The sequence below is a fragment of the Styela clava genome, chromosome 14 (assembly GCF_964204865.1).
Source record: "Styela clava chromosome 14, kaStyClav1.hap1.2, whole genome shotgun sequence".
NCBI classification, from domain to species: domain Eukaryota; kingdom Metazoa; phylum Chordata; class Ascidiacea; order Stolidobranchia; family Styelidae; genus Styela; species Styela clava.
In genome coordinates this window covers 4,265,935-4,292,626 of record NC_135263.1, presented here as the reverse complement: position 1 = coordinate 4,292,626, position 26,692 = coordinate 4,265,935, and the positions used below count along the sequence as shown (strand labels likewise).

The following is a 26,692-nucleotide window of genomic DNA, read 5'->3' as shown; positions in this document are numbered from 1 at the left end:
TCTCGCCACTGTAGGGTAGTTCACATAACTGCTGGTCAGTTACAGCTTCCTCCACCATCAAGTCCATACTTCCGAAAACAAATAGCTGGCCAACTAATTCCATACCCGACATAAACTGGTGACCGAACGAGAAGTCGTGGTAAGCCATGAGATTAAGTCGTCTCATTGGCATTCCTCTCCCTCAGGATAAAGATGTAAATCCTACCTGTTCCGCTGTATTCAACAACTTGTGCAATCCATTTTCCAATCTGTCCATTTTTGCTGTGAGATCTTGGTCAGTTGATTTCACAAGATGTCGATAAAGAGCAATTTGTTCTAAAAAGCTTTTTGGTGTTGTGTAGTTGTGCCTAAATAGATATGAATAAAAATATTCATTCATTTAAAATCCATTTGAGTTTCCATGTTTTTTCAGGAAAAGGGAAAACTGAAAAATGACTACCGGTAGATCATAAATGACTAAAACCTACTGCAAAGGTAAATGGGTCTGACAATTGTTTGCCGAATAATCACCCAATGTTAAATTCAAACCTGAGAATATACACATGGTGGAGAATGTTGAATTCACAAGCACGTTTATAATGCAGAATACGATGTGTTGTTATACCTTCAAATATAATAAATCATTACAGAATAAAACTGAGTAGAGATTGGTGAGAGACTACTAGAAATGGATTTCCCGATCAATATTGGATTCAGATTTGTCAATAAACACTACGAACTGCTGTTAACATGAGCAGGGAAAAAATGGGATGATATATTTGCAATATACTCTGCAGAGTGAGGAAAACTCCCAAAAAAATGCCTTTAGACTTTCTGTTGAATTGCTCGCAGCTTCATTTTGAAGATTTAAATATTTCATTCCAAGTTTTAACATCAAGCGTGATGGAAATCTATTACATATGTTGAAACCTGAGTTTCGGGTTTTTGCGATCTCAGACCCGAGTTTCCACGAGTTTCATCTATTCCGAAATGATACCCTGACGTTACCCTATCAAGCACCACTCTACAAACGATAGAAACAGGGGCATATCTAGGGAAAGTGATTGGTGATGCTTTTATTTTTACGAAAAGTCGATGCAAGGGCGAGTCACAATGAACACAATTGAATTATTATGGCTAGACATTTGGAATGCTCGCATCAGTAAATACTGCAAATCCCAAATTCTATCTTTAAATTTGCAAGTTATAAACTACTGTCCTAATGTATACATATCTCACCTTCTTTCATTGGCTCTGTACAGATGACTCGCATGGTTTACAGTTTTGTGGACGTGAGCCATGAACTGTGAGATGCTTTTCACAAGTTCTTCGCTGTCTTCCAGGGCTTCAATCTCCTCAATTTCAGCGACAAAACGATGACTGACACTCACCAGTGCCTCATGTGGCCATTCGTGGAACCAATCAATTGAGCAACAGTTAACGAGAGCAGGAAATTTACGAGCACGGACTCGTAATGTTGATCCAACCGGTGAAAAGCACAACACAACCTGACAATGTAACATACTAAATGAGTATTTAAAAGAATTTATCCAGGGGAGCGGAAAACCAATAAGGTGACATAATCATATCGCAGACCACAGCCTCACGTCCGGGTATTTATCAATTTCCGGTATGAGATTAGTCAGCCAGATTATTTTTTTTGGAGGCATGGAGTTTTGTACAATGGGTGTATCTGCATTTTCTTATCCCAAACATCCATGCCCAGGTATAGTAATCCTGAGCAGTAAAAATTTGATTGTGCCATACAATAAAACATAAATTTTACATACCGGTAGTAAGTTTTTTTAATTGAAATTAAACACCAACAAAATCTCAGAAGAATATCATATCATCCAGTACAAGATCTACCTATTTGAATAGGTACTAAATGAAATACAAATTCCTCAATGTTCTGCTGATGTTTAACCAAAAATATTAAAAACTTACAATTTGTCAAATTATACTCAAAATAAGTTTTCGACACTCCAAAAGTGTGTGTACCAATATGGAGGTAAGTAATCATGTTCGCCTACTTTACATCAAGTTATGTAAAGTGACTGTATAGGATAGGATTCATATATTTATCCTGGGGGAGAGGAAAGTCGATAAGACGGCTTAATCATATGGCAAACCACGGCCTCGGAGATGCGGTGGCGAGCGTATTCCTAATGCTTAGCCCGATGTGCCACACCGCCAAGCTATGGGCAGGGGGTATTTTCACTTGGTTAACACAGACAGTCCCTGAACTCGTATTAGAACTAAAATCAGGATAGAATTATGCCCTAACCCTTACCTAGATACACACACTATGGGAGTACCAGTTTACCTACCCATCACTGGAGGAAACAATATACACTTATCATTGTCTCCTACAAGAACCAGTAATTACACAATATACAATAATGAAGTGAATGAATGATTTTCAAACCTTCAATTGCATCCTGACTTTGTGAAGGAAAAACTTCCAGCAATTTTCTCTGGAATCAAATTCGCCACTTGCCCGCACTTCTGTACGAACGCCCGATATGATTTCGTTCATCTCTTCTTCTGTGAACAGGTCTGAGATCTCACCTTTGAATACAAAAGAGCATGGAACATCAGTATTGGTTGACTATAGTTGACATATCATATATCTAACGTAATCTTGGCCGAGGCTAGCTAGGTTATAACTAGTACGATAAGCTTTAAAACCTTTCCCATTTTACTGTTTGTGCCTTACTTAATTTTGCTGAGCACTGGGCTACGCACCGAATTCCATAAAAAAATCGACAGACGAATTTGACGGAGAAAGGAAAATGTGATGAAAATGAAGTGTTCCTATTTCATAAAAAATATTCCCATAAATTGAAATGAAACAGCAAAATTTTGGGCGAAATATCGGGTCCCATAACACTCAGAGACAAATGAAGAAAAAAAGAACAGTGACAGCTTCCTAGCGACTCTAATCCTCTTTAACATTCCGCCTTTAAATACTAAGAATTTGAAATCAATTTGTTGTACAGAAAAGAGATTTATTTGCAACAAAAACTCAGGCCCATTCTTATGTCCAGGATGGCAGTTAGACTGTAACTTCAAAAATTGGCATCATGTTGAATGTTAGAAACTTGCTCATTGTGGCGGTGCTGATTACTATAAGTGGACAGCGCCAGTTTGAATTTTCGATAAGATTGATGGAATAATCATTTTATTTTGAATTCCCCCATGGTATCAAACATGACAAATACACTGGGTGATATTGCATAAGAAGGGTTGCTGAATTTTTCTCAGTTGTAGGGTGGTTTACGTAAGCCCATGTATTTGAAACAAATAACTGGTTAGCTATTCCCATACCAACATGGGCTGGTACATATGGAACACAGTGTTTTGAAAATAAAAGAAAGAAAACATTGCAACATTAAAAAAAGTTTAACAGCAAAAAAAAACCATTGCATGCAAAAATATGACTGCAAGCACGGTCAACCCCTCCCCACAATAAATATCGAAATCATATCTTGGTGGCCATGCAAGATACAAAAATAACTTCATACACTTTTACTAAAAAATGTGAAGTTACCAGTAGCCAGATGATCATTGATGAGCACAAGAAATCTTTCATCAGCAACATGAGCATCGGTCATTAGGAACATTGTTCCGATTCCTTTTGCCCCAGCTCTCATGTATAGATTTGCCAAGTCGGCCTGAATAGAAAAAGAAGAAAAACTACAACAAATTCTTACTATAATGAAATTAACCATAATGTAACCTAGACACTGATTCTAAATGTGAATGAATAAAACAGTATATTTGTGCTGTGCTTTTTTTGTACATTGATTTAAGTAGCCCTAATAGAGAACGAGAATAAATATTTCAACAGCAAAAAAAATACAATTATCATGACAGTATAAATGCGAACCAAACGAGGATTTTTGGTATCCAAGTCAACTCTCTCAATATTGACTGCTATCTTCAGGATTCACAGATTCAAGTTCTGATATTTTATTTTCATCATGCATTAAACATTGTAAACAAAAATAATATGAAATCAAGTCACAAAAAAACATGCAAAGTCAGTTATTAGATTAGACTATTTCATGATAGAGAGTTTGGTGCTCCCGAAGTATTCGTACCAGGATGACGCACAACCTGAACAACCCTAACCCGGTACAATACTATGTTCAGGTTGTGCGTCATCTTGGTACGAATACTTCGGGAGCACCAAATCGTACCAGGATGATGCACAACCTGAACAAATTTAACCCGGTACACATATTATGTTCAGGTTGTGCATCATCTTGGTACAAATACCTCCGGAGCGCCGAAAATTTGATACTGCTTGAGGGGCATGGATAATATAAAAGTGTATGCCTTGCATGTCTGTTAGCCCTGCTATTGAGCATGTTCGAATAAAAAAAAAATGCAAAATAAATCATTGTCCTACTTTCAGGTCCTGCATGTCATATCCCTTCTTCAATGTTAATTGGAAAACTTCCAGTCCAGAAATATAAGCAGCCAATCGCGACAGACTTTGTTTGCCACTCCCCCCTACACCAACCAATAAAGCATTGCCACGTGGAGATTCCAAGATCCTGTTGATGCGGCATCTAAATAAAAGACAAAAACAATATGATGTTTTTAAAAACAACCACTGTATTTCTTTCACAGACATCTATGAGTATAAAGATATAAGACCTAAAAATATTGAAATCGGAGGTTGGTATAATAATGTGTAAATAGAAATATTTCATTGCAAAATGTGCTTGAACTTTACATAAGACCTTATACAGAGCGATATTCGGAGAGTTACAATTTTTAATGACCAGAAATTTTCATTTCAACATGAGATGTGGAAGAGAAGTGGACATGAGATTTCAACCCAAGTTATTAAACCTGCAATGCCAACATGTACCGTAGTTAAAACCATCATTCACTCAATTATGGGTGCCCCAGAAGTATGCACACCAAAATGTCGCACATCCTGATTCCTGACCGGTACACACATACTATGTTCAGGTTGTGCGACATCTTGGTGCGCATACTTCTGGAGGTCACAATTATGATATTCATACTCATTAGGGTATGAATGGAATGACAATTAACGTCGCCTACTCATTTTTTTTAGTATTTAATTGCAGACGAGACCAAACAATTAAATACGCAGAAATACGCAACTGCCATTGAGCGAAAAATTTCAGCCACTGATTTGACCTTGGTTGACCTAGATATTTAATTGCACCCTTGGAAAAGTTCCAGGCATAGAATTTCAACCCAAAATATTTAACCAGTAATGCCAACATATGGTCAAAACCAACATTCACTAAGTTCTGATACCTAAGTCAAGTCAAGTTTTTTGGACACGTTTAGTGGCCATAACGATTGTTTCAAAATTTTGTTGTTATTGTTATTGTTATTTGTCTCCGTCTCCATTTTTAAAAAATCGCTTTTCTCTTCGAATACTGGACCAATTGCTTTGATATTTTCAGTGGTTAAACATAAAATTTTTCTCCAGAAGGCTATTACTTTTTTTTCTGCTATGACGTCATCAAAATTATTGCCACTGGGTGGCGCTACGTGTCCATATATTTGAGCATAGCTCTCTTGTTTTTTCAATCATGCAAAAAATTGGGAAAAAATGATATTTACATTACTGGGGAAGGGAAGACGCGGGAAACCAAAACTGGTTATCGAGCAGCGACACCCAAGGTTCTAACATTTAATTCAACAGATTGGAGAGGTAAGTTTTAAAATTACTGATATTAATGGTAAATACCAAATGATACTATGATATGATACTCACACATGATTTATAGCATCATTGAACAAGACTAGAGGCATAGCAGGTAAGACATCATTGTGGCTTTCAAGTGATTCTGCCAAAGTGTGTTGTAGATTCTCAAACTTTTTAACAGGCATGTATTTTGGTTCCTGAGTGCCTTCAGCAAAGTGACAGAATATGTTGGGTTGGCTATGAAGCCTATCTTGATATTCTTCACTTGCCTGAAAATAGCACACAATAGCAATAAGTCGAAAGTTGGTTGGTGAGCTTATCAAAGTAATTTTTGTGTAATTTTGAGTGAAATTGTTCTTAATGAATGCAATACAATGACAAAAAATGTTCTAACTTTGTAACACATTTACAAAACCATTCGAAACTAATTCCTCTGTAATACGACAATGAAAATCCCTGATCTCTTTTTTCTATCAATCATCAGAAGTCATACGAAGAGTTGTTTGACAAACAGCCACTAAAGTCATCGGACAAGACATTATTCGAGCTAGAGTTTCAAGCATCTAGGAAAGTTCCACACCAGACAACTAAAGTGACTCCAGTCAAATGTTCAAAGAAAAATCAATCTCAAATTTAGTAATGTTAGTTGCTGCAACCCGGATCCGAAGCAGTACCATTAATAGTTGTGACCAGAAGTAAAGTGTCAAACATGTCATAAACAATTTCAATTAAAGTGCATAGATTTAAAGAATATAAGAACCTTACAAAAAGTCTACATCATGTTATTGAAATTGTTTAGTCAAGATTAAATCAAAATTATACCTCGAAATTTTTTTTTGAAATTTCACCCAGAATTTTGTCAAAATTAATTGAATCTCTCTCTTCCACCATCTTGTCTCTGTACACTCTGCTGGATTCATGGAGCCATAATCGTTGGAAATCAAACTGCGATTTGATACAGTCTGGGCTTGAGAACAGGAGACCCTGAAAAATATTTACACTCTGTCTTGAGCAAAAAATGACTATCTAATCTGTTTGATTCATTTCAAATTTCATGATGTTTGTATGTTTATTTGCCTCAAAAATGTAACAGTAGCTGCATATTAATTAAACAGTAAAACAAAGACACGATACATGTTCAAGACCTTACTGGCCTAAGAAACAATGTGTAACATGAACCCCTAACAAGAATTACTGCAGTTTAGGAGTGCTGTGTTGTAGAGGACAAAAGACATCAAATATACAAATAAAACTCTAGCACAATATACAAGATGTACGGCACAATGACAACAAGTTAACAGTGAGTTTATGGCACGTTAATGTTACCAGTGTGAATTTTTATGATTTTGCCAGGAATTGGTTTAATAAAGATTCAAACTTTACTGCTTTAAAAAATGTGTTTGAATTTTTCCAGATGTATTGAACTAGTTGTATCCAACATTTTATGGCTTGTGACCCCCCTTTTACAGACTTTTAGCACCTATGGGTTTTAAAAATAATTTAGAATGATAGAAGCAATATGTATGATATTACTAACACTGACTATTAACACAAATCTTACTTGGAAAATGTTAGAAAGATCACGTAGATTGAAGATATAGTGAAATTTGATTGCAGTTGGTAGGAACGCTGATGACACCCGGTGGTGAAGTTGGATTGCTGCTGCGATGACATCATTACATCCTCGAACCACTCCAGGTGAGAAGCTGTGACCTAAAACAAGAGATGAATGTTCAAATAACTATTAAGGCCAAGCCATATGCTAAGCTTTAGTAAAACTCCCGCCATCAGGCGTTGAATTACATCCTGTTGGGATAATTATGTGTGACAGGATGGCTGGACTTGATATAGTGTGGTTCCTGTAACCAATGGTCAGTTACAGCTTCCTCATCCACCAAGTCATGCGCTTGAAATAAATAACTGACTAACTATTCTCATACTCGACATGGAATTGCGTCTAATAGGCTTTCCTCTCCCCTGGAATAAATATGAAAACCCTATCCTATTCTACAATGCACGAAATATATTACTTCTCCAAGTGATTCTATAGACTTGCTGCACACTAACACAAATATATTTCTGTACTGTTTGGTCTGATCTAAGTCAGACTCCCCCAGACATACATATTTCAACTGTTCAGTTATAATACTGTCTGCGATAAATTTTTTTTTTTTTTTTTTGTACGGATCAGAATACGATTTATCTCGGATCAGTATCTTCTTGATACGTCATGTCCGATTAATAACGTTATGACGCTTTATAAGAATGTTGCTTCAAAAGCAATCATACATATTGGGGGCTGCTACCTACATAACAGTTAACACCCCTCAAGCTTCAGTATCTTCATTTCCGCTCGTTATTGTTTATTTTGAGCCACTCTTCAATTCTTTCTATCTTCCTAATAATATGTTTGTGCCTATTTACATGGCTGCAATGATAATGGCAAGATGACCTAATAGATAAAATATCCATGCTGTTGCGACATTAAACTGCATTATACAGAGAGTTAAAAAAGTAGCGCAAAATCAACTGAAGTTAAGATTAAATGCTCCTTATAGCATTTATATATACAGACATCTAATTACTACCGAATTTTGGTTATTTTACTATTTTATTTCTACTACATTCAGGTGGCTAAGAAAACAATTGATACAACAAGAAATTCGTCACCCGTATCGGTAAAAGCGTGAGAAAATAATTTATATGGAATGAGGTATTTCCTTGCAAAGCTGTGTAAAACTATGTAAAATTCACTACATTTTCATGTTATTGAAATTGTACTAAAATCGGCGAATTTTTAGAAATGAATGGCAAAAATATTTTTAGCGCAATGTACAGCTAAGCGACGATTTTGAAAAAAAGGATTAAATTTTTTCCAAGATCATGACAATTATTTTGATAAATCCTACACGAATTCCAGACAGATGAAATAATTTTTATAATACGCTTTTCACGTCTTAACTGCGAATAAGCGTCCACTGATATCTAAGGATCTAAGCAAGGACATAGATAATAAATTGGACTCAGGTAAGGCTTTGCAGCGCAAAGGGATAGTAATTACTCGCACAACTTAATTGAACCCTCATTTCACGGGCCGCACAGCGTTCAAAATTGGCACTTCTCTGCGGGCAGCACAATTTTTCTTTGTGAGCGCATTTGTCCCGGGGACATTAGGTTGCACACCCCTTGTATGAAGAGCCATTACTTCTCGAAAAACTAAAAAAAAATGCGCCAACATCGATATCAAAGAATATGCACATGTACGCCTTCGAGCATTTTCCATATTTTGTCGTTTTACGTCGTCGATACAATGATGCATAAATTCATTTCCGGAAGGGTAGACTGCGTTGCATTGTGTCTTATTCTGTGGTGCCGTTCTGCAGGTGAGTAATAGATTATATCATAAGACACATACTTGAAAGTATAAAAAAATCGTTATTATTATTTGAGAATAGCATAATTTCTTTCCACAAAATAGAAAGTATATTTGTGGCTTTCGTTAGATCATGGTCTAACTCTAACTTCTTCGGACAAAACAAGATATAACTTAATCAAACGGCGAATATTCGACGTTATGCTGTTCTATTAGTGAGTAGTGAATATGCTTTGGGTTCACGGAATGATAATACGGTATATTTGGCCACGTACTCGGTATTGTAAACTTGAACTCAAAATATTGTTTTTATTATTTTACCAATTTATTATTTCTCTGAAGAGATGGTTGATTAATTAAGAAACTCGGAAGAGAATGAGTAATGTAAAAAAATCGTATTTATTATTCGTATTTATTATTTGTTGGGATTTAGAATTTTTTTTGTTATTATTTACTTGATTACAACAAAATAGGTAAAATCCCATTATACGTAATAAAAGTATGACCAAGATTCGCTTAAGCATAGTCTAGCTTCGGCAGGTGTATATTTGAAAGACATTAATTTGTCAAAATTCGATGAATACTACGAAAATAAATGTTTCACATTCCAGCGTTCATGTATGACCAAGGATAGGCTGTGATATACTCTACTCTAACTTCATATCAAGAGCCTTGTTTGGAGTGACGTCATGAAAGCAAGTTCTAGACGGAATTCAGGTAAGTTTGCGTCTATGTTATACCGAATAGATTGTGAGAAAATCACACATTCGGTTTCTTTATGGTATGAAACTATTAATTATATAACCATCATGAAAACACATATTATAAAAGCTTAATAACGCCTTAGGGCATGATTATTATCCGCGATGCCGGTTTTGATAACAAGATTCAGGTTTATTCGGTTTTTAGGAAGGATATAAGATCTTGAAACGTTTATTCGGGTAAAATTAGAGGATCAAAGGTTCGACTGCGGCTTTATATTCAATAAAAACAGCAATATTGCAACTTAAATCTGTCTGCAGGACCGTATTCTTGATTGAAAGCAACTATTAGTCGCTGGAAGATTGGTGCTAAGGGAAATTCATCCGGTAAGTGAAATTTAGGATAGGCCACGTGACATTTCACGCTAATTATTTGATTTCTGCGGGACTAACTACCCATTTTTCTTCTATGTCCCGGTGCCGGTGGATCCGTAGGCAAATGATGCAAAGATGCTATAGCCAGAGTGAACTATTCTGAGAGATTCACGAGTCTTGCTGCACCCTAACACACGTATATTTCTGTAACGTCTCGTCTGGCCATGATTAAGACCGAGATTCCAACGTTACAGAAAGATTTGTGTTGGTGTGCAGCAAGACGTGTATTTTAGTTCGATTTTCATGAAAATGTAAGACAGTTCCAACTGCCAAGGCTTTGCGTCTCGGGCTTCAAAACCTATTTAATTGAAGTTTTTGCGGCTTTCCAGAATTTTCGTTGTGTGTTTGAGTATTGTAGTGATTTTGCACAATGACGACGTTTATATGAAAATATTTATACATCTGTTCATTTCTTTAAATTCTCAGAAAGTTTTATAAATAATATGTGGAACACTTGGTTGACAATTTATTCTGAAACGCTGAAATGAGGATTGAATAAAATATAGGGCGTCCATGAAGTCTCAAATTTTTTTAAAAGTGAAAAGGGAATTTATCGGTACCATAATTATATTGTTTCGGCCCTCACAGATGTATAAATGGAGTAAAAATACTTTGATTAATAAACTGATTAAAAAACAACAAACATGATTAATTAAGATATATTGAGAACTGACTTCATAACAAAATTGAAATTGTAAAAGGTCTTTAAAGGAACAACACCCCGTGCTATCAATTGGGTTTCTATGGGACGAACAACTTTTTTCTACACTTTGCGTTGACGGATGTGTATAATGCAAAAACATAAGTTTCCCACTGTTATTTAATTAGGCCATTGTTGATTCTATTGATTCTTTAATAGGCGTAAGCCCCATGTTGCGACACTCATTGTTTAAATAAGCAAACAATCACTTTTCTGACATACTTCAATTATGTTTTCCTGGGAAAGTCTGATTTTGGTCAAATGAAATGTGAAGGAATTTGCTTTTATGTGATTATAAGGCGCTTCATCGCGCTTTTCGCTCCGAACAAGGCTATGTATAAGCAGCCACAAATAGCCCGCGATATGTAAAGTGCTACTATTATTTTAAAGGGACCAGAATCTTTCTGATTCGGCATTGAAGTATGTGCACCGAGATGGCGCCCAACCTGAACATAGTATGTGTGCCAGGTTGGGATTCAGGTTGTGCGTCATCTTTGTACACATACTTCGGAAGCGCCCAAAATTTAATACGCCAGTCTGGTATTGTCTACCAAGTTCAAAACGCCCGGGTGGGATAAAGTCATTGTGTTTGAACCCAAGATATCTACACCAAGGTGGTCCAAACCCAGGCCCGCGGGCCACATGTGGCCCGCCGCTTTATTATCTGTGGCCCGCCGCTTTATTATCTGTGGCTCGCGTCACATTCGGAGAGTAATCAAAAAATCGCAAAATTTCGTGTTGTTTCGTAATAAAATCAATCAGAAAAATCTTTTGACATATTGTTACATCAATAATGTCACTGAATTGACTAGTGTTATGGCTAGCTGAGGCAACTAGCGAAGTTGAATGATTTGCTTGGCAGTCTAAATTATTATCTGGCTTTCTATCTTTTTCTTGGCACTATTGTGGCCCGCGAACAACGCAAAAATAATTTTGTGGCCCGCAAAGCGGACAACCATGGACCAACCTGATCTACACTATGAAGCCATTAAAGTCTGTACAATGCCTTAGCCCCAATCAAACGTGCCACGGATTTCATTATTTTTTTTAAACCAAACGCTCAAGCACGACACACTATTTGTATTCTTGTTTCCTATTGAAATACCTTTTAGATTTAAAAAAGAACCTTGGCATGCATGAGTGCCTCTATTCACTGGTTTCCCGCCTATCTCAATTCTATTATTCTTTAAAACAAACGTACACTTCTGAAACACGATTGTTTCCGAACAAAATACCTTTTAGATTTACAAAGTGAGGCGTTGTTTTGGAACCTTGGTATGTACGAGCGCATCATTTCAGGATTCCGCCACGTTGTTTACTAAACAGGATAATTGCTGAAACTCGAATCCATCATAGATTTTGAAGCTATCTTATAATCGTGAGTAGAAAATTGTAGATTGATGTTGTTATTATAGCATTAACAGATGGGAGCTATTTTTAGTGTTTAGTTTAGACAAATGACAGTTAGGCGCTCCAGAAGTGTGCGTATCAATATGGAGGTAACTAATTTTGTTCGCCTACTTTACATCAAGTTGTGTAAAGGGACTGAAATCTATGAACAGCGGGTATATTCACTTGGCTAACATAGACAGTCCCTGAACTCGTAATAGAACTAAAATAAATAAAAATCGGAATGAAATTATGGCCTAACCCTAACATGGTAAACACACTACAGGAGTACCCATTTTTTTTATATGCCTTTCGCCCAGAGCAAGGCCCTGTCGATGACGTCACTGGCAGGTAAGGAAGCTACCGTACTTTCAGAGATTATTTGAACTTTTATTTTACTGCTGCTCTATCAGCTGGACTGTATAAGATAAGAAGTAGGGTTTCATTTTCGTATTTTCAGTGGCATTCAAGTAAACCATGGTGAGTAGTTGAGCATGAGCGGAGGCCCTAGAGCTCGAATTCCCAAACTTTCACTTACTAGAAAAGGCGCTATGTCGCTAGACGAGGCGTGAATTTGGTCGCATTAGAATATTTTAGAAGTCCCGAGACTGATTTCTTATAACCAAAGATTCGTCATCTGTTTTGTTCGGAACCAGAAACTTGCGCAAAGTTAAACTTGAGCGCACATTGAAGCATATCTACAGAGCTTGAAATTTGTGTTATTTCCATGTACAGACGCAACAGCATTCCCAAGCTAATGAAAATCTTGCTCAAAATGTACAGTTTTATATAGAATCGGCACGAAAAAGTAATCCCTGGAGGCAAATCAGACTTGTTTTGAAATTAATGATAAATTACGATAATTATCTCGACGTGATTGGCGCCACTCTAACGCTTAATTATATTATTAACGTCCTAAAATTTATCGTACTGAAGGTACCAAGCTGAGATTGTTTACCCTGGGGGAAGGTCGAATCATTAATTTGATTAAGTCATAATTGCTCTAGTCTAGATTGACATAAAACAATTTTAATTGGTTACTTCTAATAGGATTTATAGCAAATTCTTGCTCGCAAAGAGAGACTAAGTAAGTTAGTTCTAGTTTTTAGCGAGCGTTGGGAATTCTTGCTTCGAGCAAATTCCAATAAAAATCGAGACGTCCTAATATTACTACAGTTAGAATTCAGGGTGGTCCAAACCCAGGCCCGCGGGCCACATATAGCCCGCCACTTCATTATCTTTGGCCCGCGTCGCATTCGGATAGGAATCAAAAAATCGCATTTCTTTTGTTTCGTCGTAGAATTAACCAAAAAATCTTTTGACATATTGTTGCACCACTAATGTTACTGAATTAACTAGTGTTATGGCTTGCTGAGGCAACATGCGAAGTTCTTGGCACTATTGCGGCCCGCGAACAATGCAAAAGTTATTTTGTGGCCCGCGGAGCTGCCAATCTTGGACCACCTTGAATTAGATTATGGTTAATATGAATAATTGTAGGTGCGGATGTATTTACATAACCTCGTGCACACACTACGAGAGTACCGATTGTGGATATACTATCTGGTACTACGATTTGAATCTGCACCGTGATAGATAATGCTAGATAAGGTTCAGAGGGTGATCGAAGTAACGTATAGTTCGAGTAGCATTTACTCTGTGAGACCACTTTCAGCTTTCCGAGCTAGGTTCCGTGGGATTGTGGGATACGGGGATGGGTTTGTTTTTCGCTATAACAGTGAAAGTTAATTAAACTTTGGTGGATATCTGACAGGGGCGATTTGTAGACATGAATGGAACTTGAATTTCAGATCTTTGAATGGAAAAGCTTAAAATATATGCTATGTACCGTATATCTCGAAACAATACGTAGTTTCGGTCGCATTAGGAGCGAACCAAATAGTTCAACTGAACCCGAGAGTTGTTATCTAGTTTGGACCAAACCAGAAATTCGTTCGAAAGTCAAAAGTATTGAAGCGAATTTACAGAGCCCAAAATTAGCTTTCCTCTCATGATAACACATTTCAAGATAATGAATGTCACCGCTCAAAATGTACGGTTTTTATACACAATCGACACGAAAAAGTAATCCCTGAGGGCGAATTCGACTTGTTTTGAAGGTTCCATTACATTTGAACCCACGTACATTTGAACCCATGACAATTGCACCTGCATACTATTGCACCTATGGAAATTTTTTTGTTGTACGGATAGTTGAACCCATACTAACCCTAACCCATGGGTTTCAGCACCCGCATATTGATTGAACCCGCGGATATAGACATGGGTTCAAATGTACGTGGGTTCAAATGTACGGTCACCGTTTTGAAGCTAATCAAGATAATTATATCGGTGTGATTGGCGCCGTTCTAATGCTTAATTACATTGTTAGCGTCCTAAAGTTTTGTTATTGTCTTGAAGGTACCAAGCTGCGATTGCTCACCCTGAGGGGGCTCAAATCATTAAATTAATACATTCATAATTGCTCTTTAATGTCTTAAACTATTTTAATTGCCTATTTTTAATAGAATTTGTTCAAAACAAGGTCGTGCCAACTCACTCAGAAGAGTGAGTCACTATGGGCAAAGTCATGCACGTCCACTGAAATGTCATGAGCTACTGGAAATATATAGAATAGAATTATGGTACATTGCTCCTCGTCATAAAATGAAGTGTTACTTGTTCAATGTGGTTAAAAATAGCAATCAAGTGTTTTAATTTTTACTATAATAATGTTCAATAAGGTTCCATTACATTTGAACCCGTGGCAATTGCACCTATGGAAATATTTTTGCCCAACGGATATTTGAACCCATACTAACCCTAACCCGTGGGTTTTAGCACCCGCATATAGATTGAACCCGCAGATATACACATGGGTTCAAATGTACGGTAACCCAATACAAAATTTCCATAGGTGCAATAGTATGCAGGTGCAATTGTTGTGGGTTCAAATGTACGGAAACCTCGTATTATTCTAGGTATCATAAATATGATATTGTACCTTATGTTCCACTGCCATCGGGACACAATGACGATAACAGGAAATATCTTATGCAGGAAGCAATGTACCAGTACTATTACCAATGAATTTGAAACATGACGCATATATTTTAATTCGCATTGTCGCATTGCATGAGTAAGGTTTTAATTTGGTTTGAACAGTCAAACCTAAAAATAAACATAAGGCACAACCTAAAATCAAACCTAAAACAGGCAACGATTCGAAAACCAGGCCGAAAGATGGTGTCTGTTCTATAACGACAGCAAATCAAAAAGCCTTTTTCTGAGATATAATGTACTATAGTGGTTACGGCACAGCGTATTGTTTTGGTTCCACGAACCGCCGTATATACAATGGGATATTATCATTAACTGTAAGTCAATTGCGTCACTCGGTTTTATTAATCCTGGACACAGATTGTACATATGGATCGATTAGCTAAATTCTCGTTGTTTGAGAAAAAATCGCATTCCGCAGTTGGAAATGAATTGCTATTTTGTTGTTTCTTGAGCACACTTGAGTGAAACAATAAGAGGAAAGTTTGAAGCGAGAGTGACTGGACAAAGACTAGTTCGCTCAAGAATGTTCGCCCTTATATACTGTATAGGGGAAAGTGGGGAAGGTTGGGACACTTTTTTTCTTTTTCATATTTTGAGCCCTTCATTCTGCACATTCATATGACTTTGCGGGATTAATGCAGAGAGGGTTAAATGTAGTTTTTATTCAGCGACTAAGAAATTCCCTTGCGACACACATCTTACCACCGAAATGCTTTGAAAAACGTTTGTCAAGTGTCCCACTGTACCCCACTTGTGGGGCACATTCGGACAGACCCTGGGGCACAATGGGTCATTCTGTTAAAATTCAATGAAGTATGTCCTTAAAAATAGGCAATCAATCAGCATAATCGTCTAAAGAACAGGGAGACCTCAAATTTGAAGATTTAAGATTTTCAAAATCAATGTTGAACCGAAATATTTCAGATATTTCACCAAAAAACTCGCTTACAAATTAAATTATTTTCTAATCCGAATCTAAATCTGGAAATATTTTTGATTCTCGAATATATTTCATATTGGACCATGAGTTGAAAGATACCATAATGTTACATAAAAATATAACGCATCTCTAGGTCTCTAAGCACTTGTTGTATCAAACACTGTCAAATTGTGCCATGTAGGGCATGTCCCACTAAACCCCGGTCCATTGTTCCCCATAATCAACAAATATTTTCAGACCACCCCACGGCGAAATTCGGAAGGCCCATCCACTCGCCAACGTTATAAATATTTTACATTGGACTATAGCTGAAAGATATCAGACGGTGGTTTGTCACGTTGAAAAGGCTAAGTTAGAAAAAAGAAAAAACTGGAACGGTGAAATTTTAGTTTCAACCCCCCAAAACCAATTTCACCTCATAGCTTGCGTCGCTCTACCCGTCCGCTGTCTGTTTGCGGGGACGATGTAACTCACCGAAGGGCGGATTGAAACATCAAACCGCTGACCGGATTCCGAATATAGTATTAGTGTGAGAGCTGATTTTCCACTGTGCCCCATGTCCCAACGTGCCCCACCTTCCCCTACTTATATTCGTGAGACGATGAATCATTGTGCTAGTTCTATTGACCTGTATATATAGGATTTAGCGCAATCAATTCTTATACAGTAAATTAGGACGGTGTTATCGATCCGATTATATTTGCGTGAATATCGATTTTATCGACAAGAGTACCTCAAACTTGTAAGAACGCATCTGCTATTCTGTTTTACCTTGGTTATACGACAGAGTAGCCTACTGTACAGTACGAGACGACTGTTGTGTATATAAAATTTAGTTTGAATTGTTACGTCATAGTATAACATTGTTTGACAATAATGAAGCACGCGGTTGAGAAAAAGTTTTCGCTTCGTTTCCTCCCGGAGGCGACCAAATAGTGTAAATACCGGCGCGACTTTCAAAGCGGACTTAGTTTGCCAACGATGGCAAGGTGCGATGATTGGTGGCGCTGTATTTACATTTGGTAAATTCCAAGCTACTACAGCACATTCGCTCCTGTGTCGATGTTGGTAAAAGAATGTCAAGATATACTTACCTCATTTTTGAATTAGTACTGTAGTTAATTAGTTTTTATCATATTTTTATTAATTTTCAATATTGCTATTTTCGAACAATTTTATTCTTTAAATCTCATGTTTTAGTTTATGTTTCAAAATTGTATAGTAATATTTTCAAGGGACTGTGCTGATTCGATGATATCACGGTCGTTGCGTTACAGCCTCGTTGAAAACTGGCCGACATTGATGACGGAATGAACTACCACGGATAGTACAAGGTTTAAAATCAACAATATTTTGCTTCAAGCACCTTGGCGCCTTTTTTTAAACGCGATGCTCATTTGTACACAGATTGTTTTTGCATAGATTAGCTTATGCACGGTCTGGTGCACAACTAAAATATTATTACGATGAGGTCATTGTTTGTTTTGAAACATTTTCTCGCTCGGTGTTCAGTTGCTGAGCTCGAGGTTACGGGGGATCGGTTATACGAAAGGGTACGTGCAATTGAGTAGCTTAGCAGCTCTAAGTGTTTATATATTCGGTTTCTGCAGGGCCAGATACTTATTCTTCTTTTATGCCTTTGCGACGGTGCGTATAATGCATGGATGCTGTGGCAAGAATGAAGATTACTAACTATTTTTGAGTGCCTCGAGAGCCTTGTTGTATATAACACAAAATATTCCTGTAATGTTCGAAAGTTTTGAAATATTTTGCAGCAAGACTCTCGCTTTCTTTATTCTTATGTAATCGGTCTAACTGCAGTACTTATTGTTACATCTGTAATTTGTTTTTGTATGGATATATCTCGAAAAATGTCATCTAATATTCTCCATTCAAAATATGTTCATTGTTAAAAAAGTTTGCTCAGGGCAAAAAAGACACGCGTGCGCGCTCAAATGTAAAGCAGACTCATCTGCGAGCAAAGTTACGCGCCGCAATTATAATGACAAGCGCTACTGAAACAAATTCAAATAAAGTGTTTCTTGTTGACCAAGGATTCGACACACTTGCAGAATTTTCAGATTGACGAAAAACAGACATACATTGGTGAAAATAAAAGGTGTAAAATGTGAGATATATGTTATTTGATCTCTCGAAAATACATGTGACCGATTTGTTACGAGGAAAATTGACAACATCGTGTTTATACTTCGTGGCAATATGGTTGTTTGTATTGAACTGGGAAGTCTTTTATCTGTCCTTGTGTCATACTTCTAAGCCGTATGTCGAAATCTTCATCGAATTTTATCATAAAAAAAATTATCATAACCATTCCGCGAAACCCTGCGCCTATTATCTGCAGAGACCATGGAATAGATCCAGACATTCGCGAACACTCGCGCCTTGTTATCAATTTCAATAGCACGATGGCTCAAATTAAAAGGTTCTAAATTCTAAACAAATGGGTCTGTGTGATTGTCAACTTTTTTAATCTATTTCAATATTTTATTCTAGATAATCAGTTTTATTGATGAATTTTCCGCCCTGGTGATTAATTTATGCGATTGGGTCTCAACAATTCCGCGAAACCTCGCGCCTGTTATCTGCAACAAAATTAGTAGCGAGACGTTAAAATAGATACAGACATCCGCGAACACTCGCGCCTTGTTATCAATTTCAATAGCACGATTGCGCATGATGGCTCAAGTTATACAGTTCCAAATTCTAAACAAATGTCTTTGTGAGTGTCGAGACAGTTACGCAAATTCCAAAACCATTTAACGAAGTCAATCGCGTTTTAATCGATGTTTGTTTTTATTTTAATCGACGTTTTGAGCTTCTTTCGACTGTAATTATGTAAACAAGTTTCTTTCTTCGTATTTTCTGTCTTCTCGTTTTGTCGGAAGCCTTGATGGCGCAAATTCCAAAATCTGAACAATGTATCTTCATGACTGTGGAAACAGTTGGCCCAATTTCTGAAACCACTTAACGAGGTTAATCGCGTTTTAATCGTTATTTCCTTGTTCATTCTAATTGACTGCTCGACACTCTATCAACTATAATTACGTAAACAAGTGTAGGAGTCTTCGTTTCTTTAGTTATCACAAGTTTTGTGTTGTTTTGCCTAAAGAAGTTGAGACTATGAACTTTGTTACAATTTTAATCGCTATTACATGGAAAGAGATTTTAATTTTCGTATTAATTAATAATATTTTATTCTAGGCCATCAGTTTTATGGCTATAATTTCGCCCTGGTGTTTAATTTATGCGATTGGGTCTTAACAATTCCGCGAAACCTCGCGCCTGTTATCTGCAACAAAAGACATCTAATTAGTAACGAGACGTTAAAATAGATACAGACTTCCGCGAACACTCGCGCCTTGTTATCAATTTCAATAGCACGATTACGCCTGGTGGCTCAAATTAAAAAGTTCTAAATTCTAAACAAATGTGTCTTTGTGATTGCCGAGACATCTACCCAATTTCTAAACCATTCAACGATGTCAATCGCGTTTTAATCGTTGTTTGTTTATTTTAATCGACGTTTTGAGCTTCTTTCGACTATAATTATGTAAACAAGTTACTTTCTTCGTTTTTTCTGTCTTCTCGTTTTGTCGGAAACCTTGATGGCGCAAATTCCAAAATCTGAACAAATGTATCTTTATGACTGTGGACACAGTTATCCAAATTCTGAAACCACTTAACGAGGTTAATCGCGTTTTAATTGTTATTTTCTTGTTCATTTTAATTGACTGCTCGACTCTCTATCAACTATAATTACGTAAACAAGTGTAGGAGTCTTCGTTTCTTTAGTTTTCACAATTATACAGTTTTGTCTTGTTTTGCCTAAAGAAGTTGAGACTATGAACTTTATTACAATTATAATCGCCATTTCATGGAAAGAGATTTTGATATTCGTATTAGATAATAATATTTTATACTAGGTCATCAGTTTTATGGCTAAATTTTTGGTGTTTAATTTATGCGATTGGGTCTCAACAATTCCGCGAAACCTCGCGAGACGTTAAAATAGATACAGACATCCTCGAACACTAAGCACGCCTAAGCATGATGGCTCAAAGTAAAAAGTTCTAAATTCTAAACAAATGTGTCTTTGTGATTGCCGAGACAGCTACCCAAATTCTAAAACCATTTAACGAAGTCAATCGCCTTTTAATTGATGTTTGTTTATTTTAATCATGTCTCGAACCGCTGTTCAACATGAACAAGTAGTGCAACTATACAAGCAATCCGTGCCAAACACGGCCTTGCATAATTAGCAAGTCTCGACCATGGTCCATACTTGTTCGTACATAACAATTTCGGGATGAATGTAAGCAATTTATTAACTCAGTGGGTTACTCTTCTCTACAAACAGAGCAACAAAATTGGAACATATACAAGTAACGTAAAATATCGCCAGGACTTTTACAATGTGTCAAGACTATCGTTGACTTCGATGGTAAAGGTATTGATAGTTAGATAGCGATAGATCGAGATTCTGTTGGCTACCGTAACAAGTTTTGAAATTTTATATCATGGAAAGGAAAGCCTATCAGACGTAATATATTATTGTAAACCTTCCTAGACTGTTTTGCAAGCAGAACTTCAAAAAAGGCGCGAAAGTGTGATAGAGTTAATGTTTATTTGCGAGGGCGATAAATTAATGATTACGGAAAGAAAATCTTGCTTTATAGCTCCGGCGTGAACATCGTGATTTACGACCCGACGTCGTCTTACTTAACCTGATGTCGTCTCACATTTGATCGAAATCAAATTAAAAATTAGAACAGTCAGATAAAAATATATTTGCTTAATTAATCAATATCTTAATTTCTTTTTCTAATTTTTACAGAAACTATTTTAATAATATAGCTTGATAATCAACGCTTCAAGATGGGCGAGGACAACTCTGCCTGTCTTTTGCTACTTCCGCCAAATTCAGGCGGAGAAAAGTCGATGGAGATAATGCCAATAGAGTTACTTATGGAGACTATGATTGGCATGGGATGTAACGAAAAGGAATCTACATCAAACAGCACACAGGTTAATCAATATAATATTGGAAATTTAGTCAGCGTTTCGTGTCAAGTTAATCTCTCTAAGCCTGCTCATGATGACGGTTATCCCATGTACCCCAGTGCTGACGCTGAAAGAATACATTTGGTAGGTTATCTAAAGATGGTTGTGATGTTTACCACTCAACAGCACATAATAATATAAATAAATAGCAATTTATAAAGATATCGGTGCCTGTCACTCATCAACTTTGTTTATCATAGGTTCTGATTTTAGGCTAGAAAAGTTAGGCAATATCCCACCTTTCGTGGTGGCCGGTGGGGTGATAACACGATAGCCATGGGCCGACGATTACACTTCATGTAACCACCGGTAGTAATTTATAACTTGCCATGCAAACTCGAATTACTAATTTTAAAAAAATACTTAGTTACAGTGTACATATACGTCAAGACTAACAAACCATGGAAAATATATTAATACAGGGTGTCCATGAAGTCTTGAGAATATTTTAAATTGCAGAGGGAATTCACCGATATCATATATTGTTTTGTCTCTCTCACAGATGTATTATATGAAGTAAAAATACCTAACAATCATTGATTAAAATAAAAAACCTAGTTAAAATATATTGAGAACTGACTTCATAACAAAATTGAAACTGTAAAGGGACTTTATGGACACCCGTACATAACCATTTCCTCGTTGCACAGATTCAAAACGATAGGTAGACCTATAGCTACCAATAGCGTAGAAATACTTCGTAAATATCTAATCTGCAATTTTAGTAAGCTAATTGGAATTAATTTCAACCACCTAATGAGGTATTATGATATTTACGACGTTCAGCAATTATTTAATGAGTAATCTCATATTTAGAATAATGACAGCATCCGAGACAACTCAAATTGTGGACAGCAATACCAGCAACGTTTGACAGCCGTAAAAGAAGAAATACGATTCCTTGAATCGCATTTAAAGAAATTAAAGGTACGTTTGTCGTTTTTGTTTTATGTGTTTTGGACGGTTCCATTACATTTGAACCCACGTACATTTGAACCCACGACAATTGCACCTGCATACTATTGCACTTATGGAAATTTTTTTGTTTTACGGATATTTGAACCCATGCTAACCCTAACCCATGGGTTTCAGCACCCGCATATAGATTGAACCCGCGGATATACACATGGGTTCAAATGTACGTGGGTTCAAATGTACGGTCATCGTTTTGGACATATGTAATCTGCAATGCGAGGATAGTAAGATCCCACGCTCTAATCCACCGGTTTCCAACTAGTGGTCCAAAGCCACGGCTAGACCACAGAGGTGAGCCACAAACCTATAAAAATTGCTGGTTTTATTTGTGTTACTATGGTTAATTTTCATTGTAGTAGCAATGAATGACGTTGCTGTTTTTGCTACCGAGTGGTAGTTTTCATTCTATGTGGAAGTGAGTGTCTATTTTGCCGACAGATTTTGTTTTTCCCCTGTGATTTGTCCCTTCAAGAATTTGTGTGCAACGGAAATGAGCGGAAAATGATTACGAACCACTATTCTGATCCGTAGCCCGCCGAGCGCATGAGCATTGCAATAAAAATGTAATTTACGAAAGCAGTTTTATAAAGATTGAATCTATATACTGAAAAGGATTCAGCTGAAAAAAGGCGGGACATATTTTCCGCATCAGCGAGCTTCTGGTTGTTAATGGATTCATTTATTTTACAGAATCTGATGGTTAAAGTTACCAGGGATCCGCAGCCACACGTGACTGAATACGCTTCACGCTACACTGATCATGTGCTGCAAACGGCGCACCAACTTTTAAAAAGAGACTTGCAAGATGTGATGATAGAGGACAAATATATCGTAGAGCATAAATTTGCGAAGCATTACTTGTGGCATTTTGTTGCGGAACAAAAATCAAAAGCTCCTGAATGTCACGCTTCACTGAGTCGAGAGAATACAGAGGTCAAAAACACAAATAGCTTTACGACCAAGCACGCAAATGACGCTAAAATACATCGTTTTCCAAAGGCTAAAACTACAGAAATAAATGTGACAAAACGAAAAAGATTTGTGTCAATGGACGATGTTATGGACTGTAATGGTAGCACCGATGAAAGTAGCGACAGCGATATGCCCAAGAAAATCAAAAAGCAAAGTGTCCCATCAATACATGATTATTCCAGAAACAAAAACGTCGCGCCTTTGGGACACTACGGTATCTCCAACGAATCGCCCGATGAAAATCTCCTGCGTTCCCCGGATTTGTTGTACTCATCTACCGCCGATTCTTATCGATATTGTCGGACTCCAGAAAGGACGACGAAGACAGGATCACCAGATGACCACAACTACAAATCACCGTCTTATGTAGAATCTTCAAACTGGGATGCAAGAAGCCAGTACAAGAGGAAGCGATACCGTTATAAAGACAGCAAACGAAATCACGAACGATCACCCGAAGATTGGCAAACCTCAAACTGGCAAAATTCATACTCAAAAACTACTTATACACGCCCCGATCCAAGAATATCGAAGCTAATGTCCGAAAATGAAAACGGCAATAAACATTCGACACCACAACGTACTGAGAGATCACAATTTAATTATTAAAAACAATAACTCTCTAAGTCAGTCGAAGTTGAAACAGAGAGTCAACAAAACACTCGGTGAATTAAATTTCCAATTTGTTTGCCTCGAATCACTAGCACCTATGCCTATGTTGAAATTGTTGAAAAATGTTGGGCAGTCAATGCCGCGCTGGAAATATTCCGGTAGTGCCAAACTATAGCAACTCTTTACCTTGCAATGGCTTCTAATATAAAGCCTTGTTCAGAGTGATATCGTATGAAACTGTATTCCCGTATTCTTCAAACTATACAATGATGTGATTGTTCTACCTTAATTCTTCCTTTTAAGCCAAATCTCAAAGCCAAGTGGCTCTAAATTAAGCAACTGAACACTGAGGTACGAAAAACATAAGCCAAATTTATTTATCGAGAGCGTGGCACCAGATGCCAAAATATAGGCTCATGGCGAGTTTATAAGCCTACCAAGTCAGTGCTCGGCATATGAATCGTGTCAGTGATGCTCATTGCACACTAAGAAAGTTTGACATAATCTCAAAGCCATTTTTATACACTTTTTGTGCACTCATGTATGTCGCTTTTTAAGCGATTCAAGCCAATACTGCGTTTATGAAATGCTTCTGAGAAAGCTAACGCCCCCTGTACTGCAAAATTTACTTGGCGTATCGTCAAAGATAATTGCTATACATTTTGCGCTTTTTGTGCACTCATGTATGTCGCTTTTATAAAAACGAAGCCAATACCGTGTGTCGAAAAGTGTCAAAGAAACATAGTGCTCACGTACTCCACTACTATCATCAGTATTCTCAATGCCAATTGCTATATACTTTATTGTGCACTCTAGCACGTTAAACTTTTTGTGCACTCATGCATACCCTACTTTTTATTCACTCGTGCCTAACGCCTACTTGTTGATGACCCATATAGATGAAATCTCAATACTTTTTTTTTACTTTTTGTTTTATTGTCTACTTTTATGACTTTTTATTCTGCCTTAGCTCACCTATTTGTCCACTATCGTTTGATATTCCGAGTGATGGACTGGACGGGGTTCGAACCCACCCACCCATTTCATGTTCCTCGATGCTGAATCAGCATAGTCCAGTCCATGATTAGTAATTTGGGCAAAATAAGTGTTGAAAAAGATAAACTGTAATTAGCCGAGGCGCTAAATACCACCTTATTGCAAAAGTTTAAATTATGACCTTCTTCGGCTCAAATAATTTAATTATTTTTCCGTGCTAATCGTGTCCGTTCAAAACAACTTAATTGCTCCTAGCAAAATTTAATTAAACGAAGTTTTAATTAGTTCTTGGACAGCGATTTAGATGAGATAATCTGACTGATGGCGCCACTCTAAGTTGCTCTATTGTAAACTATGTAAGAGTTACTTTGTTGACAAATTTATCGTCTCACAAATGTATATAAAGCGCGTGAATTTTTGCGTTTCAATCGGTATACGTCCAACCAATTTGGTTAGTTCAAGAATATTAATAGAATCAATTCTTATAAGTGGACGAAATACCGTCGTTCGCCATATGGTTAAGCCACATTATGGAGGAACAATGTGTGTTAGTCAAGTAACAAGAAGATGAAAAAAATGTTTATCACTCGTCTACACCACATTGATAATTATCATTTGATAATCAATTGCTATCTCGTACCTTACTGAAATTAAGAGCATCATCGCTTGTTTAATTTTACGCAATAATGCATTCATGTTAATTTTATTTATACTATTCTCCGCACTTTTTTTATTATTATTAATACATTGAATTTTCCATCCATATTTTCATGATATCGTGTTTCTGCCGCAATGTGGCCAAATGGTTGTTTTCTATAAGACACATTTGCTTTGGCGATTGTATTGAATCTGCGATAAGGTCCACATAAGATAAATTATATCTGAGCGATTTAAAAAACAACGCCAGATTCCTTGTTGAAATTTTTTTTACAGCGACTCTAGCTCCAAAGCGTGAAGCGTGGCCTCGGGGGGAGGGGGGTATATTTTAGACTCCCAAGGACTTTTAAAACCCGCTAACTTGGCAACGAGAAATTTCAGAAAATTCGAAAATTTCTGACCACGTCCCTTCTCATAGGTACCAATAGACCAGATTTAGCTCACAATATTTTGACGTACGCAAGTCTTATTTAATTTCATCCTGAGAATGATCAGACAGGTTAATGCTTTCGTAACTTTGGCTTTGCATTATGACGATAAGAGCTGCATAAATATTGTGCACGACCGTACAATGATGAGATTTTCAATATTTTTCCCCGAGCAAAGATGGCCAAAACAATTAGTTAGCATAAAAATGCACATTATTTTGGTAATTTGCTCGGAGCTCCGGAAGTATGTACACCAAGATGGCGCACAACCTGAACATAGTATGAGTACCAGGTTAGGGTTAAGGTTGTGCGCCATCTTGGTGCACATACTTCGGGAGCGCCATTTGCTCAATGTAAGGTCATACGTACTCACTCAGTAACAAAGGACGAGATCACTGAAGTAACATACGACCACTGAAGCACCAAGGGCCACGCTATTGATAATATAACGGTCACGGATTGATCGCGACCAGACTACAGCCCTAAGATTAAGCTACGGCGATAACCTATAACCAAACGCCAACTTCAATTAAAAACGCTAGGATGTTCAAGCTGTATTGGGCATTGATTTATTACCTTCCTCTTGCGCTTTAAAAGCCACACTTACAAGTTCCCCCAAGATTTTTATGTCATATCTATTTTATGCTTTAAATTGTTTTTTTATGTATTTTTTATGTTTTACAGAT

At 37.0% G+C, this 26,692-nt stretch overlaps 2 protein-coding genes across 4 annotated transcripts in view; one reads left to right on the top strand and one right to left on the bottom strand.

The window, feature by feature from the left end:
• The window catches only part of LOC120340470 (dynein beta chain, ciliary-like), a 139,152-nt gene that overhangs the window by 25,001 nt on the left and 87,459 nt on the right, over nt 1–26,692 (bottom strand). For both annotated transcript variants that reach the window (XM_078120272.1, XM_078120273.1), the window contains exons 55-62: nt 7,245–7,396; nt 6,506–6,667; nt 5,753–5,952; nt 4,397–4,559; nt 3,533–3,656; nt 2,408–2,550; nt 1,219–1,487; nt 206–347 (exon numbers count right to left, since the gene is read on the bottom strand). In XM_078120272.1, the coding sequence (XP_077976398.1) occupies nt 206–347; nt 1,219–1,487; nt 2,408–2,550; nt 3,533–3,656; nt 4,397–4,559; nt 5,753–5,952; nt 6,506–6,667; nt 7,245–7,396 (1,355 nt within the window). The remainder of the gene's footprint in view (nt 1–205; nt 348–1,218; nt 1,488–2,407; nt 2,551–3,532; nt 3,657–4,396; nt 4,560–5,752; nt 5,953–6,505; nt 6,668–7,244; nt 7,397–26,692) is intronic.
• LOC120340473 (uncharacterized) lies at nt 17,022–26,691 on the top strand. Of its 2 annotated transcripts, XM_078120275.1 has the most exons (4): nt 17,022–17,618; nt 21,140–21,330; nt 22,183–22,293; nt 23,032–26,691. In XM_078120275.1, exons 2-4 carry the CDS (start codon nt 21,181–21,183, stop codon nt 23,920–23,922), a joined length of 1,152 nt encoding a protein of 383 aa, XP_077976401.1. In that variant the 5' UTR covers nt 17,022–17,618; nt 21,140–21,180; the 3' UTR covers nt 23,923–26,691. The 2 variants fall into 2 exon arrangements, with proteins under 2 accessions (XP_077976401.1, XP_077976400.1); XM_078120274.1 differs by lacking the exon at nt 17,022–17,618 and having other exon boundaries at nt 21,140–21,450.

Coding starts and splice junctions, on each gene's coding strand:
- LOC120340473 (XM_078120274.1), top strand. CDS start 21,181: ATGGGCGAGGACAACTCTGCCTGTCTTTTGCTACTTCCGCCAAATTCA. Junction 21,451..22,182: donor ACGCTGAAAGAATACATTTG/GTAGGTTATCTA, acceptor TCTCATATTTAG/AATAATGACAGCATCCGAGA. Junction 22,294..23,031: donor CGCATTTAAAGAAATTAAAG/GTACGTTTGTCG, acceptor TTTATTTTACAG/AATCTGATGGTTAAAGTTAC.